At 36.3% G+C, this 12518-nt stretch overlaps 1 protein-coding gene across 2 annotated transcripts in view; it reads right to left on the reverse strand.

Annotated features, from left to right (window-relative positions):
- Positions 1 to 12518, reverse strand: part of LOC141925227 (sodium channel protein type 2 subunit alpha-like) — a 77894-nt gene that overhangs the window by 46970 nt on the left and 18406 nt on the right. For both annotated transcript variants that reach the window (XM_074828992.1, XM_074828991.1), the window contains 9 exons: positions 12153 to 12273; positions 11168 to 11255; positions 9524 to 9652; positions 8737 to 8828; positions 7617 to 7889; positions 7251 to 7314; positions 6224 to 6365; positions 5867 to 6073; positions 2773 to 3072 (listed from right to left, as the gene is read on the reverse strand). In XM_074828992.1, coding sequence (XP_074685093.1) covers positions 2773 to 3072; positions 5867 to 6073; positions 6224 to 6365; positions 7251 to 7314; positions 7617 to 7889; positions 8737 to 8828; positions 9524 to 9652; positions 11168 to 11255; positions 12153 to 12273 — 1416 coding nt within the window. The remainder of the gene's footprint in view (positions 1 to 2772; positions 3073 to 5866; positions 6074 to 6223; positions 6366 to 7250; positions 7315 to 7616; positions 7890 to 8736; positions 8829 to 9523; positions 9653 to 11167; positions 11256 to 12152; positions 12274 to 12518) is intronic.

Raw genomic sequence — 12518 nt, forward strand, 5'->3', positions numbered from 1 at the left:
CCAAAATGGCTGCAATTCTAACACCTGTAGAAGTAGAAATATATGTGTCTACATGCTCCTGGAAAATAAGGTCTGGCTTGGCTTGGCTTTTCTTGCAGGCTGCATCATTCCTTTGCACATGGAATACTTTGTCAAAGGACAAAACCTTTACAGGGACTGACTGGGCAGATTATCTCCCTTTACCATTCTACCACATTGTTTCATGATCTGCCAACCTGTTTCACCAGGGACTTAACTGTATGGCTAACAGGACAAACCAGATCTTCCTTTATCAACTGCCTGTAATCTTATCTTCCTTTATCGACTGCCCGTAATCCTTCCAATCTTGTGGCAGCTCAGTTTTACTTCAGTTATATGCAGGCAACATTTGCCCCAAAGCATTTTTACAACCGTAAAAACAATTACCAAGACAGTATTTAATTAATAAATTATCCTCAACAAGATTATTTGCTTGATACAAGTCTCTTTGTATTTTAAAATTTTAAATTAATTTTTAAAAAAATTATTTCAGATGGTCACTTATTTCCTTCTTGCTGTATAATTCAGGACATCTCAAGAAGAGCTGTTTCCTGTCTATCGCACCATTTCCTTCTTTTCTTTCAAATCTAAAACATATACAATATTTGTTTTCACTTGATTTTAATGAACTTTAATTATTTACTCTGCAACAAGAACTCACATTTAATTTTAATGTTATCAAAAGTAATTTGAAATGTCTTGCTTTCCTAAGCTTCTTAAGTTTCTGTAGAAGTTTCACAGTTCTCCATGACAATTGACAGGATGAAAGCTTTCTGAGAGTTTCAGAGTATGAACAAATACATGCAACAATGTTTTATTGTAGTCATGGATTTGACAGATGGACCGGTCAGTGGATAAGGAATTGGCTGGATGGTCACACTGAAAGAGTTGTGGTCAACAGCTCAATGTCCAAGTGGAGAGCAGAGAGGAGTGGCATTCCTCAAGGGTCAGTGTTGGGGCCAGCGCGTGTTTGTTGGCAACATGGACAGTGGGACTGAGTGCACCCTCAGCAAGTTTGCTGGCAACATCAGGCTGTGTGGTGCTGCCGACACGCTGAAGGGAAGGGATGCCATCCAGAGGGACCTGGACAAGCTTGAGAGGTGGGCCTGTGCAAACCTCATGAAGTTCAACAAGGCCAAGTGCAAGGACCCATGGGTCAGGGCAATCCCATGCACAAATAAAGGCTGGGTGATGACTGGATTGAGACCAGTCCTGTGGAGAAGGACTTGGGGGTATTAGTGGATGGAAAACTGAATATGAGCCAGCAATGTGCACCTGAAGCCAAGCAAGCCAACAATATCCTGAGCTGCATCAAGAGAAGTGTGGCCAGCAGATCAAGGGAGAGGATTCTCCCCCTCTGCTCCGCTCTCATGAGACCCCACCTGGAGCACTGTGTCCAGGTCTAGGGGCCCCAACATCAGGGGGCTGGAGCACCTCCCCTAAGAGGACAGCCTGAGAGAGTTGGGGCTGTTCAGCCCAGAGAAGAGAGGCTCTGGGGAGACCTTATAGTGCTCAAAAGGGGTCTACAGGAAAGCTGGGGAGGGACTCTTTATCAGGGAGTATAGTCATAGGACAAGGGGTAAAGGTTTTAAACTGAAAGAGGGTAGATTTAGATTAGATATAGGGAAGAAATTATTTACTGTGAGGGTGGTGAGGCACTGGAACAGGTTGCCCAGAGAAGCTGTGGCTGCCCCCTCCCTGGCAGTGTTCAAGGCCAGGTTGGACGGGGCTTTGAGCAACCTGGTCTAGTGGAAGGTGTACCTGCCCATGGCAGGGGGTTGGAACTAGATGATCTTTGAACCCAAACCATTCTATGATACTATAATATATTGCAGTGTGAAGTATTTCTTCCACTGATTTTCCTATTTTATACGAGTCTGTAAACTGACACACTTGATATGAACATTAAATAGGATAAATGTTGGTAGTTAAACATGGGAGTATTGTTAGGTGAATTTCATCTGTTGGCTGAGACCCGGCATGATCATTTTGAAGAGATGCATTTTGAGTGATTTTTCTACAAATACCGTAACTGTGTGTAGACTTGAAATAAGCAAAGGTATCCTTAAGCAATGGAAGAGATCCTTTGATTTAAGGGAGTAGAGCTTTGAAGTTTGGACTAAATAATTCCCAGAGGTCTTTCCTAAATATATTTTTCTATGATTGCAATGATTCTCCATCTTTTATAATGAATTTCTAGTGAAAAATAACAGTATGACTAAATTCTTATAAGCCCAAAGATCCCTATATAGTTTGTCTTTAATGTGGAGTACCCAAGCTACTTTTCTCATTATCTACCATTTCAGGAGCTAATTAAGGAAAAGAATAGAAACTAATGGTAGTGTGGAATTTCCTATGCAGGATATTTTTATAATGCAGTCTTCTAAAAAATCCCACATATTTGTGTAGTTTTGAAATAGATGCAGAACAGAGAACCTATGGTTGATTAATGCAAATATATGAGTACTAATCAAAGAGTCTTTGATTCTTTCTGCAATCTACCAGATACATCTTCAGAAATGCATTTTCAGAAATGTTTTAATTACAATTACAATTATCCTTGGTGTGTTCTTTTTATCCCTTTGCTAATAGAATGGGTCAAACCATATCAAACTGTAACACTGTTAATGGTACTGCCACGGGTTTTTTTCCTTCCCTCACCTTTTACATAACTTCCAAAATGTAAAGCTGCTGTAAAGTCAGTCAAAACCAAATTAGACTAGACGTACATGATTTAATAAAAGAGTGCTCTACCTGGTGAGGAGATGTGAACCTTTTTTCATATGTCAGTTGACTTCCTTCTGTGGAGAAGCGGAAACTTTTCCTTCTGATACTGTCTTCTGACTCGGACTTGGGGAACTTATCAATATCGCCTTTGTCCTCTGCTTCAGACATTTCTTTCTGTCTTCTTTTCTTCCTTCTGTTTCTTCTTTCTTTAGCACTCTTTGAGCTCAACTTTGATGCTTCTGAAGAACTTTCCAGGAGTTCTCCTAAGCCCCCTACACCACTGAAATCTCTTGATGCAACTGATGCTGCAGCTACTGCTGCTGTTGCCTGTCAGGTTACAAAGCAAGGTATTCTTAGTAGGCTTTTATCAACTGTTTTTATTATCACTGTGGTAATACTGCTGGTTGTACACCCTTGAGTATGCAAATGTACACAAACAGATTGAACTGACAAAACTGTTGAGCTCCTCATTGTTTAGTAGCATGAGCTACTGGGAGCAGCAACTGCAGCAGAACAATAGCATCACTATTCCTTAAAGACTTGCTGTGCAAGACACTGCTCTAAACTTAAAGTAGTCAGAAAAGTATAAACATGGTGCTTTTTCATGTACTTCAGACCTGCTTCCCCATTTTCTCTCAAGAAAAGCCCCACGTCACGCTCTCTAATTCAGCTGATCCTTTCTGAGTCCTTACAGAGAAAACTAATCCCTAACATCCACTATATGAGTTAACGTATCATAATCCAACTAGCAGCCTGCAAGTAGTTAAATCCAGCCATTCCTCACTGTCTTCACAGCAAGGACACTCCCCTCACTTTCCTTCTACCTTCCAAGAGGCACACCCTCTAGACATGTGTTCAAGCCCTACTTTGATCTTCCTGTTTCCCCTCCCACATTTCCCACTGTAACAGTACTCTAGGTCTTTGTTATAGACGCACAAAGGTACACTTACTGCCTGTTGCTGCTGCAGCAGGAGAGAAGAAAAAGGTTAGATTTCTTCTCTGATGGAAAGGAATGAGATGACTTACTGGAGCAAAGAGCATCTCAAAACTCAGCACCAGTATCTTCAACTACAGTGGTGAGCCTACTGATTTTGTTCATTAAGTCATCAAATTTTTGTTCATTTAGTCATCAAATAAAGGAAGAATTGAGAGTGTGTCCAGTTCTCTTCCTAGAAAGAACTGTCAGGAGATTGCTATGAAATTCTGCAGTGGAAAATATGTTTGGGAAGACAGTAGGCTGCTGTGAGCTTACAAAAAAGGGTGATGTGATAAATGGCAAGAGACTAGAGTTATATAACAAAAATTACTACTAATTATCTGGGAAAACATATTATATTCAATGCCAAGTATTTCAGGAATGATGATATATCTCTCTACATCAGGAAAGGATAGTTTAAAAGCTCACAGTATGAATTTATGGCTTTCTGCACCACGGTATACAACCCATGCTATACAAGTTGACTTAATGCAGACTTTTTCTGCTAAATGGAGTATTAAATGGATTCTGAAGTGTTTATCAATTTAAAAAAGTGATACTGGTTTCAGAATATCATCCTTCAAATGCTTTTAACAGAAACAAAGGTAGCAGATGCTGAGTCATCACCCATCTACTTCATAATACTAACACCAAAGCTCAAACAAGTGGAGCAATCCAAAGACCGCTGTGATGACTTAGGTTTTGGGTGAATAGATTCAGTATCAAGGGAGTGAACAGATGGATCCCACACTCCTTTCCATCTCAGCCCCCAATTCAGCGGCTCAGTGATCCACCTTGTAATGCCTACTTTCTGCTAATATCTTCAGGTACAAAAGGGATCTCTACTGAATTGAGTGGTCATTCATTTAAAAAAGTAACAACTTTCCAGGGCCTTTATCCAACTTTCCTTGTAGTCTCTGTTTCATATGGTTCTATTCTTCTTCCTAATTCTGGATCAGCTTCATCTCTGTCCCTACTCTCAGAAATACACAAACATCTAGATGAGTCTCCTGATATCTTTTGATATAATGTGATTTAGTGCTTTTCATGGATGAAAATATAATTTTTTTTTTAAAAGTACTCTTTGCAGATATTTAGCTTATTTTAATATGAATTTTGCAGGATTCTGCTTTTTTGTTAGTGATTTGGAAGTGATAAGGTTTAATGACTAAAATAGAGAGATGCTAATTAGATTTCACAGGTCATGCATAAAAATTCCTTTTCGAAAAAAAGATGGGGAGTTTCACTTTATTAGCAATTTATAGAATCATTCTAACTTAGTGAAAGTAGCTGTGAAATAATAGAAAACTATAGTTTCATAGACGATTCTAATTTCCTTGCATTTTATAAACAATATCCTGTTGAAAATGACTATGTGCCAGATGAAAAGCAATAGAAAATCAGTCCAGAATTTAGACAGACATCTGACTCATGGAGCTGAATTCCTGCATATATTTTACTTTCAAATAAGAAAATCTCACACAAAAGTATCTATTAAAATGTCTTTTTCTCATAAAACTTTAAATAATTTTCTTCTCTTTTCAAAGAAAAGAAAGTAAAAGAATTCTGAAGTAATGCTTTTGTTATAAATATTGCTAGTCTGTTCTAAGGATATATAAACAACTGATTGACTTCAATGTGCTTGAATTAGGGATACGCTTAAATACCTTGCTGGATAGGATCATAGGAACCTAAAAGAACACTGATTACAATCCTCCTCTCTATTTTCTGAATACTGTGGAAGAACTAATAAGTACAGCAAGCCTGACAATTCTCACTCAATCTGTAAACCAGAAGTAACATCACTAGACTTTTTTCATGCTGTTCATAAGATCTGTAACATAAAAGTATCATGAACTATGACTACTTAAAGTCAGGTTTCCAGGACACTTATCACAAATATTTTATTTTACAGTCTTTTGGTGAACTTAGTAGCATTATTTTCTGTACCATCAGCTTGCTTTTCTGATATTTGCTTAGTTCCTGATTTTCATTGGCTATTTCCACTTTTATAACATGCGTGGTAAACAAGACTTCTTTCTTTCTAGAATTCATTGCTCAATTTATACATTTTCTAACTCATAAGCTATTATTATCCTTGCCTTAAGAATAAGGCTGTTCAGAAAGTACATTTTCCACCATTACCTGAGCTTCTTCTTGTTGCTTCTTCAGTTGTTCCAGCATCTGTTGAAACTCTGCCTCTTTCTGCTCTGCTTCTTCCATGGTTGCCTGATTCTGTTCTTCATAGGCCATGGCAACCACAGCCAGGATCAAGTTGATCAGGTAGAAAGAGCCCAGAAAAATCACCAGAACAAAAAATATCATGTATGTCTTCCCTGCAGCACGCAGTGTCTAGGAAGTAGAATGCATATCTATATATTATTCCACCACTTATCTTTGTTACTGCAACAGCATTATGCTTTCAGCTCATGTACAAATAACCCCATTTATATATTTTTATGTCACCTAGAGTTTACTTTTTATGTAATAAAAATTTCTTACCAGCTGATACAGGTTTTCCCAGAAGTCCTGAGTCATTAGCCGAAAGAGGGACAAAAAAGCCCAACTGAAGGTGTCAAAACTTGTGTAACCATAGTTGGGGTTTCTACCAGCTTTCACACATATATATCCCTCTGGACACTGCCTATGTGAAAACCAAATAGGAGGTACATAGTCATAACTTTTATTTCCTTCTAGAACATATTTATTATCTTTTGGAACAATATGCATTATTTTTCCTCAGGTAATCCATGAATTACAATTAAATTCATTCAGAAAAAAAAAGGCCTGAGAAGCAAATTAATAAGAGAGTAAATGAAAGATACCCTTTCCATCTGTTCACTGGTTGAAATGACCAGTTTAAATTCTCCTCAATCACATTTTGCAAGTAGAATCTTTATTCCAAATGAATAATTTCCTGGCAGAAATAATTGCTAAACTATTGTTAAGGTTACAGACAGATTAAACAATATTATTAGCTAAAACCAATTGTACTGTTAGGGATCTCCCACATAATGCTGAGATATTATTTTTTTTTAATAAGCTTCTTCAGTGTTGCCAGTTAGGTATTGGAGTTCAGCTAACAATTCTAGGCTCATAATTGGGCACATGTGTATGGCAGAATTTGCCAGTAATGAAAAAGAGGCTTGAAAAAAAAGAATCGGTCTTGAACTATGAAGTCACTACTGTGCTTTCTTAATATTTTACGTATTCTCTCTCTCAGTTCTAACCTTTGCTTTCATCCTACTTTCTTCAATCACTACTTCTCCAAAATAGACTTTGCAAGAGTTCAGATTTTATCATTAACACCAACATCATTATCCAATCAAGCAGGAAGAAAGTCTGTTAATGAGTATTTTGTTCAGCCAGAGAGTAAAATATTTTGACTTAAGTAAGAAATCATTGTTTAGCAGCAAGACTCTCTAAGTTCTGTAACACTGCTAAATATGGAGTTGCAACTACTATGGATAGGTTTCATGTTACTGCTTTTTCTACAGAACATAACAGAGGATTTTTGAAAGGGCCTTACCCTGCATCAGAGCTATTACCACAAAGTAGCGCATCTCTTTGTCCCTCCAAAATGTAAAAGTGAGCTGTGTAGAAAGCATTAGAAACATATGTGAATAAATCAAATGAACTTGAAAGTACTACAAAGTAAAATAAATGTAAATTGTAATAAAATCAAAGTGGCTATCTGGTGATCACATTGTAGTTTGTTTAGAAACCCTTCTGGTTATTGTAGTTGTTTACTGTATGTATTTGATCTCTGTCAGTCAGAGACTGTAAGCAGTTCTACATAAGGCAGAAATATAAATCGTTCATTGTTCTTTGATCATAAATAGTTACATACTATAGCCACAAATATATTAAAAATAGTTATATCAGACATTCTTACTTTCATCCTCAATGTAATCCTTCCAGTTAAATGTGCTCACTGTCATATTAACAAATGTACCATTTTCATCCATTGTGCTGTTAAAGTAGGAAATAACAGTTGTTTCAAAAGTAGAATTGTCTGGAGGCCACTGCAGGCATTTATTCCTCAAGTTGCCCATGAACAGCTGCAGCCCTATTAGTGCAAATACACTCAGACAAAACACAGTCAGGATCATTACGTCCGAGAGCTTCTTCACAGACTGAATTAGGGCTCCTACAATAGTCTTTAGGCCTGCAAAGAGAAAAGATCCATAGATTTATCAGAGTATCTTTGCCCTTCCCATATAATTAAGATGTCATGCAGACACTTAAAAAGAAATTATTTTTTGTTTTTCAAAAACTAAAGCATCATGAGCAGCCTCAGAGCTTGTGAAGATGAATGAAAAGATTTTTTTTTTATGAATATGCAGTGTACATATATTCCAATAAATTGACTGCATAATGTTATTCTTGAGCAGGAAATTTTATCAATCATGCTTTCCTATTATAGATTTGATTTCTTAATTTTTCTCTGCATTTAGTATTCTGCCAATACTTGAGTTTCCAGTTAATATTAAATACAACTTCACAACAGTATGAAGATAGTGTGAAATAGAATTGCAAATAAGTTTGAGGTAAAAGAAATAATTTGCATTTGATAAATTTTCCTGTGCAATATTTATTACCTTTTTGGTAGCTTTTTTTGTTGGCACTTGGTTGTCTTTAAGACTAATGCCAATTTTAAGTGGTAAAATAAAGGAAAAAATTCAAAATCAAGAAAGCCATAACGCTAAAGCTTTTTTAATGTAAAAGAGACAACTTGCCATAATAAAATGCAGAAAAACAAAGCAAAATAACCCATAGGCCTCATACTTTATGTTTCATGCAAGAATCTGTTAAACTCAAAGGCTGATTTTGCAAAATAAATGAAGCTAATGCTGAAAAGGCAAAGAATCATAAACTAGGCTTATGATCCATGTCTTCTTTTTTTTTTTTTTTTTTGGCGACACAAGCAGCAAACAGCAAGACTTATGCTCAAAAGAAGTGAATTTGACTTCAATGGAACAAAAGTCAGCCTCGAAGTTTAACCTAGCTCTCACCTGGAATGACTGATATTGTTTTCAAAGCTCGGAGAACTCTGAATGTTCTCAACGCTGAGACATTGCCCAGGTCCACAAACTCTGTCACATATCTGTAATAGGGGAGTTCACACACAAACACAATGACAGCACACAAATAACAGTTGGAGATACGAGGGGCCTAACACCTTACACCAACTACTTCTTACCTGGAATTACAGAAATAGTTTTCAAAGCTCTCAATACTCTGAAAGTTCGAAGAGCTGAAACATTGCCTAGGTTTACAAATTCTGTTACATACCTGTAGGATTAAATCACAGTTATTCAGAATTGAGGCAGAGCTTATACTAATTATGTGGGTCTTCAAAACCTCTGTGGCAATATTAGCAATCATACTTCAAAATTTACCCGTGTCTTCAGTACACCTCACTTTTATAATTATTTTCATCAATTTTGCTTAAATTTAATTGGAGTGAAATGCACTGATTTGTATTTGAACAGCTAATTAAACTAATTAACTTGTAATAGGGCAGTGACATGAAGTCAAAGGGATGGCTTCCATTCTGATGAGTAGAAAAATGTAGGACATGAAATTAGTGTCCCTCAGCAGTAATTACACTAGTGGCTGACACTCCATGCTGGCTACTGCCATATTTTACTTTGATTTATGAGTACTAAAATGTGTGATACAGTGTCTAAACCTCATAGGTTGCATAAATTAAATACTTTTAAATCAATATACTTTTTAGTGTAATATTTGCCACTAATTTCATGCCCTAAAAGCTTAAAAAGTTCTTGAACCACTTACGCCATTAAAATGACACTGAAGTCAAGCCAGTTCCATGGGTCTCGCAGAAAAGTAAAACCTTCTAAGCAGAATCCCCTTGCAAGAATTTTTATAAGTGATTCAAAGGTATAAATTCCAGTGAAAGTGTACCTGAAAAGCATCAGAGCAGGAATAATGGATTTTTGCATATTTATGCTTATAGACGGTGCCATTCTTTATCAAAGATGACTTAGAAGAAAGTATTTAGAATTGAAAGAAGGAAATCATTAACTTAACTTGTCCCGAACACTTAAGAATGTAATAATTGTTCAGATGAAATTTGAACCTGATGCATACATACTATTCATTTTCTAAAAGGTTGATTTAATCTCAGGTTTTTTGCCTGAAAACAATTTCAGACTCTAGTATTTATAGATACATTTCAGACTTTGATATTTATATGTACATTCTCTGGCACTCATAAGACTGCCTTTTGCTTGCATTCACAAATCAGGTAGATGTCTAAGTGTTACAAAAAATGAAGAATTTTTTTATGTCAAAATCAGAGTTTTGTAAAAATCAGTTCTGGATAATAACTATACTCATGCCTATAATACAGGTTTATTTCATAAATAATCATTAAATATAAGAAAGCATGCCCAGACTCTTATTCTTGAAGATGTGCAGCATGATTACCAATTTACCTCGTGTGGGAACAATCATCCATTTGAAAACATAGAACAGTCAGTTATAACCAGCATAATGTGGGGACTTCCTGAGATCCACGTGGGTCTGTGCGGACCTCCAGAACCAAGGAAATCTACCTACAGACCCTACTGCTCTCTTTTCAGACTTAGCAACCCTAACAAGCCATAGTCACTGTTGAGCATACTGGAAACAGATGAATACTAGTGGAGTTACTAAATTTAGCATTCAGAGTAAGATTCCTTAACTCAGTGAAATAAATAAATAGAAATTAATAATGGCTATTGGAGAATAGGAGGGAATGAAAGAAACCACAAGTGGTTAGAATCAGGTTTTTAATTAGTAGTAATATTTCAAAGAAAACAATATTTCAAAGGAAAACATGTATTATATTTTGTTAGAGAACATGCATGTATAACCATGAACAAGAAAGAAACAGAGATACTTTGTAGTTTCCTTACTTCTGTCAGCTCTTTGTTACTCTTTCATAGGTAATGCCTTTTCCTCAGCAGTTTGAGTTTCTTGCGATTTGGGTGTTGCGTGTACTTGCTGTGGCTGGCACTTGTGAGTTCACATCAGTGAGCCACGATGAGTGTCCTACTGTGCTAAGATCATTGATACTCAAGCAGTATATGGCTGGCCTCACCAATGACATGCAACAATTTTACATGCACATTTGAAGTTTTGGAGTTCCTTTTCCAATTTACAGCTCAGAACACCCAAGAGCAAGAGCTCATGTTTGTACTTCACAGTAAAAGTTCAGATACTCCTCAGACATAATTTTAAAGACCAAGGCATTACTATTAAACCATTTAAATTACTTAGGAGGAAACCAGAAAGATACTGATGATCTCATGGAATCTGATTCTTCATGACTCTGGAAAAGCCCGTTCTGGCATGCGACTTTCCATAAATACTTCTTGTTTGGAGTCACACAAAAACAAAGACATTAAAACAAAGAAGTAAAAATGTTTAACTTACTCTACATTCTTTGTCCAGTCTGGAGGGTTACTCATGGTCATAAATACACAGTTGGTCAAAATAGTGCACATGATAAGCATGCTGAATAATGTAGATATAGTTAAGGCATGTAGATCAAAAAAGTATGACAGTTTTATAATATTGAAATAATTTGAAATATTAAGTATATAAAAAGATCACAAATAACGTGAGATTCTAAATAAAATCTGAAAAAAAAAAGCTTTGCACATAATTTTATCTATTTTAAATGGTATGCCATCTGGCATGTTATGGTGCACTTACTGTAAAGCAATGCATTACTTTTATAATTATGGCAGGTTTAGGATTTAAATGTAACTTATTTCATATTATACAGACTTAAGGATGTGTTTGAGTACCTAAACATAATTACTCATTGAAGCCAGGCGAACCACTCTAAAAGATCCTTAGGCAGAGGTTGGTTGTTTACACCCAAGTTGTTCTTTGGACATGATTGAAATATATTTGAAAATCTTCTCCTTTATTCTGACCTGGATCTTTTATAGGACACCTACCCCAATGCTAAAACACAATGCTGAAAAAGTATGTCTGAAAAAGCAGCTCTTTACTCATGCTCTTTTGTCCTTGCTAAGTGAGTCTAGTTCATGAATAGTGCTACTGGTCTTGGTAAAAGTGTGACCTTAGATATGTTCAAGTGCAATGGTTTGTCACTAATTTGGCCTTAGCTGCAGGCTTTAATATGGGATCAGGTCTCCTTCTGTATATAAAGCCTGATATTTAAACTCTGACAGCTTTAGGTGGTTCAGTAGAGAATTCTTTCAGTAGGAATGAAGACCATACTGCAATTCACATGTGATATTGCTGCTTTTTAAGTGTGATCAGCATATGTTTAGTTAGCATAGTACACCCACATGGACATAATTTGTATATCCATATGAAAAGTATTATTTCAGTAATTAAATAGTTTTAAATGGCAACTGTTAATTCAACATTAAGAAAAAAGGATATGAATGTACCAAAATCTTGATAGCAATTTTTCTGATGGGATTAAAAGGAGTTAAAATGTACAAGGCAGATGTGGCACTGAATCGGAAAATTGCCTTTCCCTTATTCAATACTATGAAAGTCTGCAAAAAAAGAAATACAAAATGAAAATACAGTGGTGACTACATAAATGTCTTTACCTCCTTCTAAAGGATTCCATTCTCCACCTGGGAGGTTCAAGTTACATTCTACTGTCTACCTGTGGTAGGAAAACACGGTAGATTAAGCCTTCCACAGCCAGTTCTCCAATTTGCTAAATTTTGCAGCATGTGGACTGAATTCTGATGTTATTGAAATTGATGGGATTTACCAGCACCAATGTCAGTTT

Source organism: Strix aluco, chromosome 6, assembly GCF_031877795.1.
Source record: "Strix aluco isolate bStrAlu1 chromosome 6, bStrAlu1.hap1, whole genome shotgun sequence".
Taxonomy (NCBI): domain Eukaryota; kingdom Metazoa; phylum Chordata; class Aves; order Strigiformes; family Strigidae; genus Strix; species Strix aluco.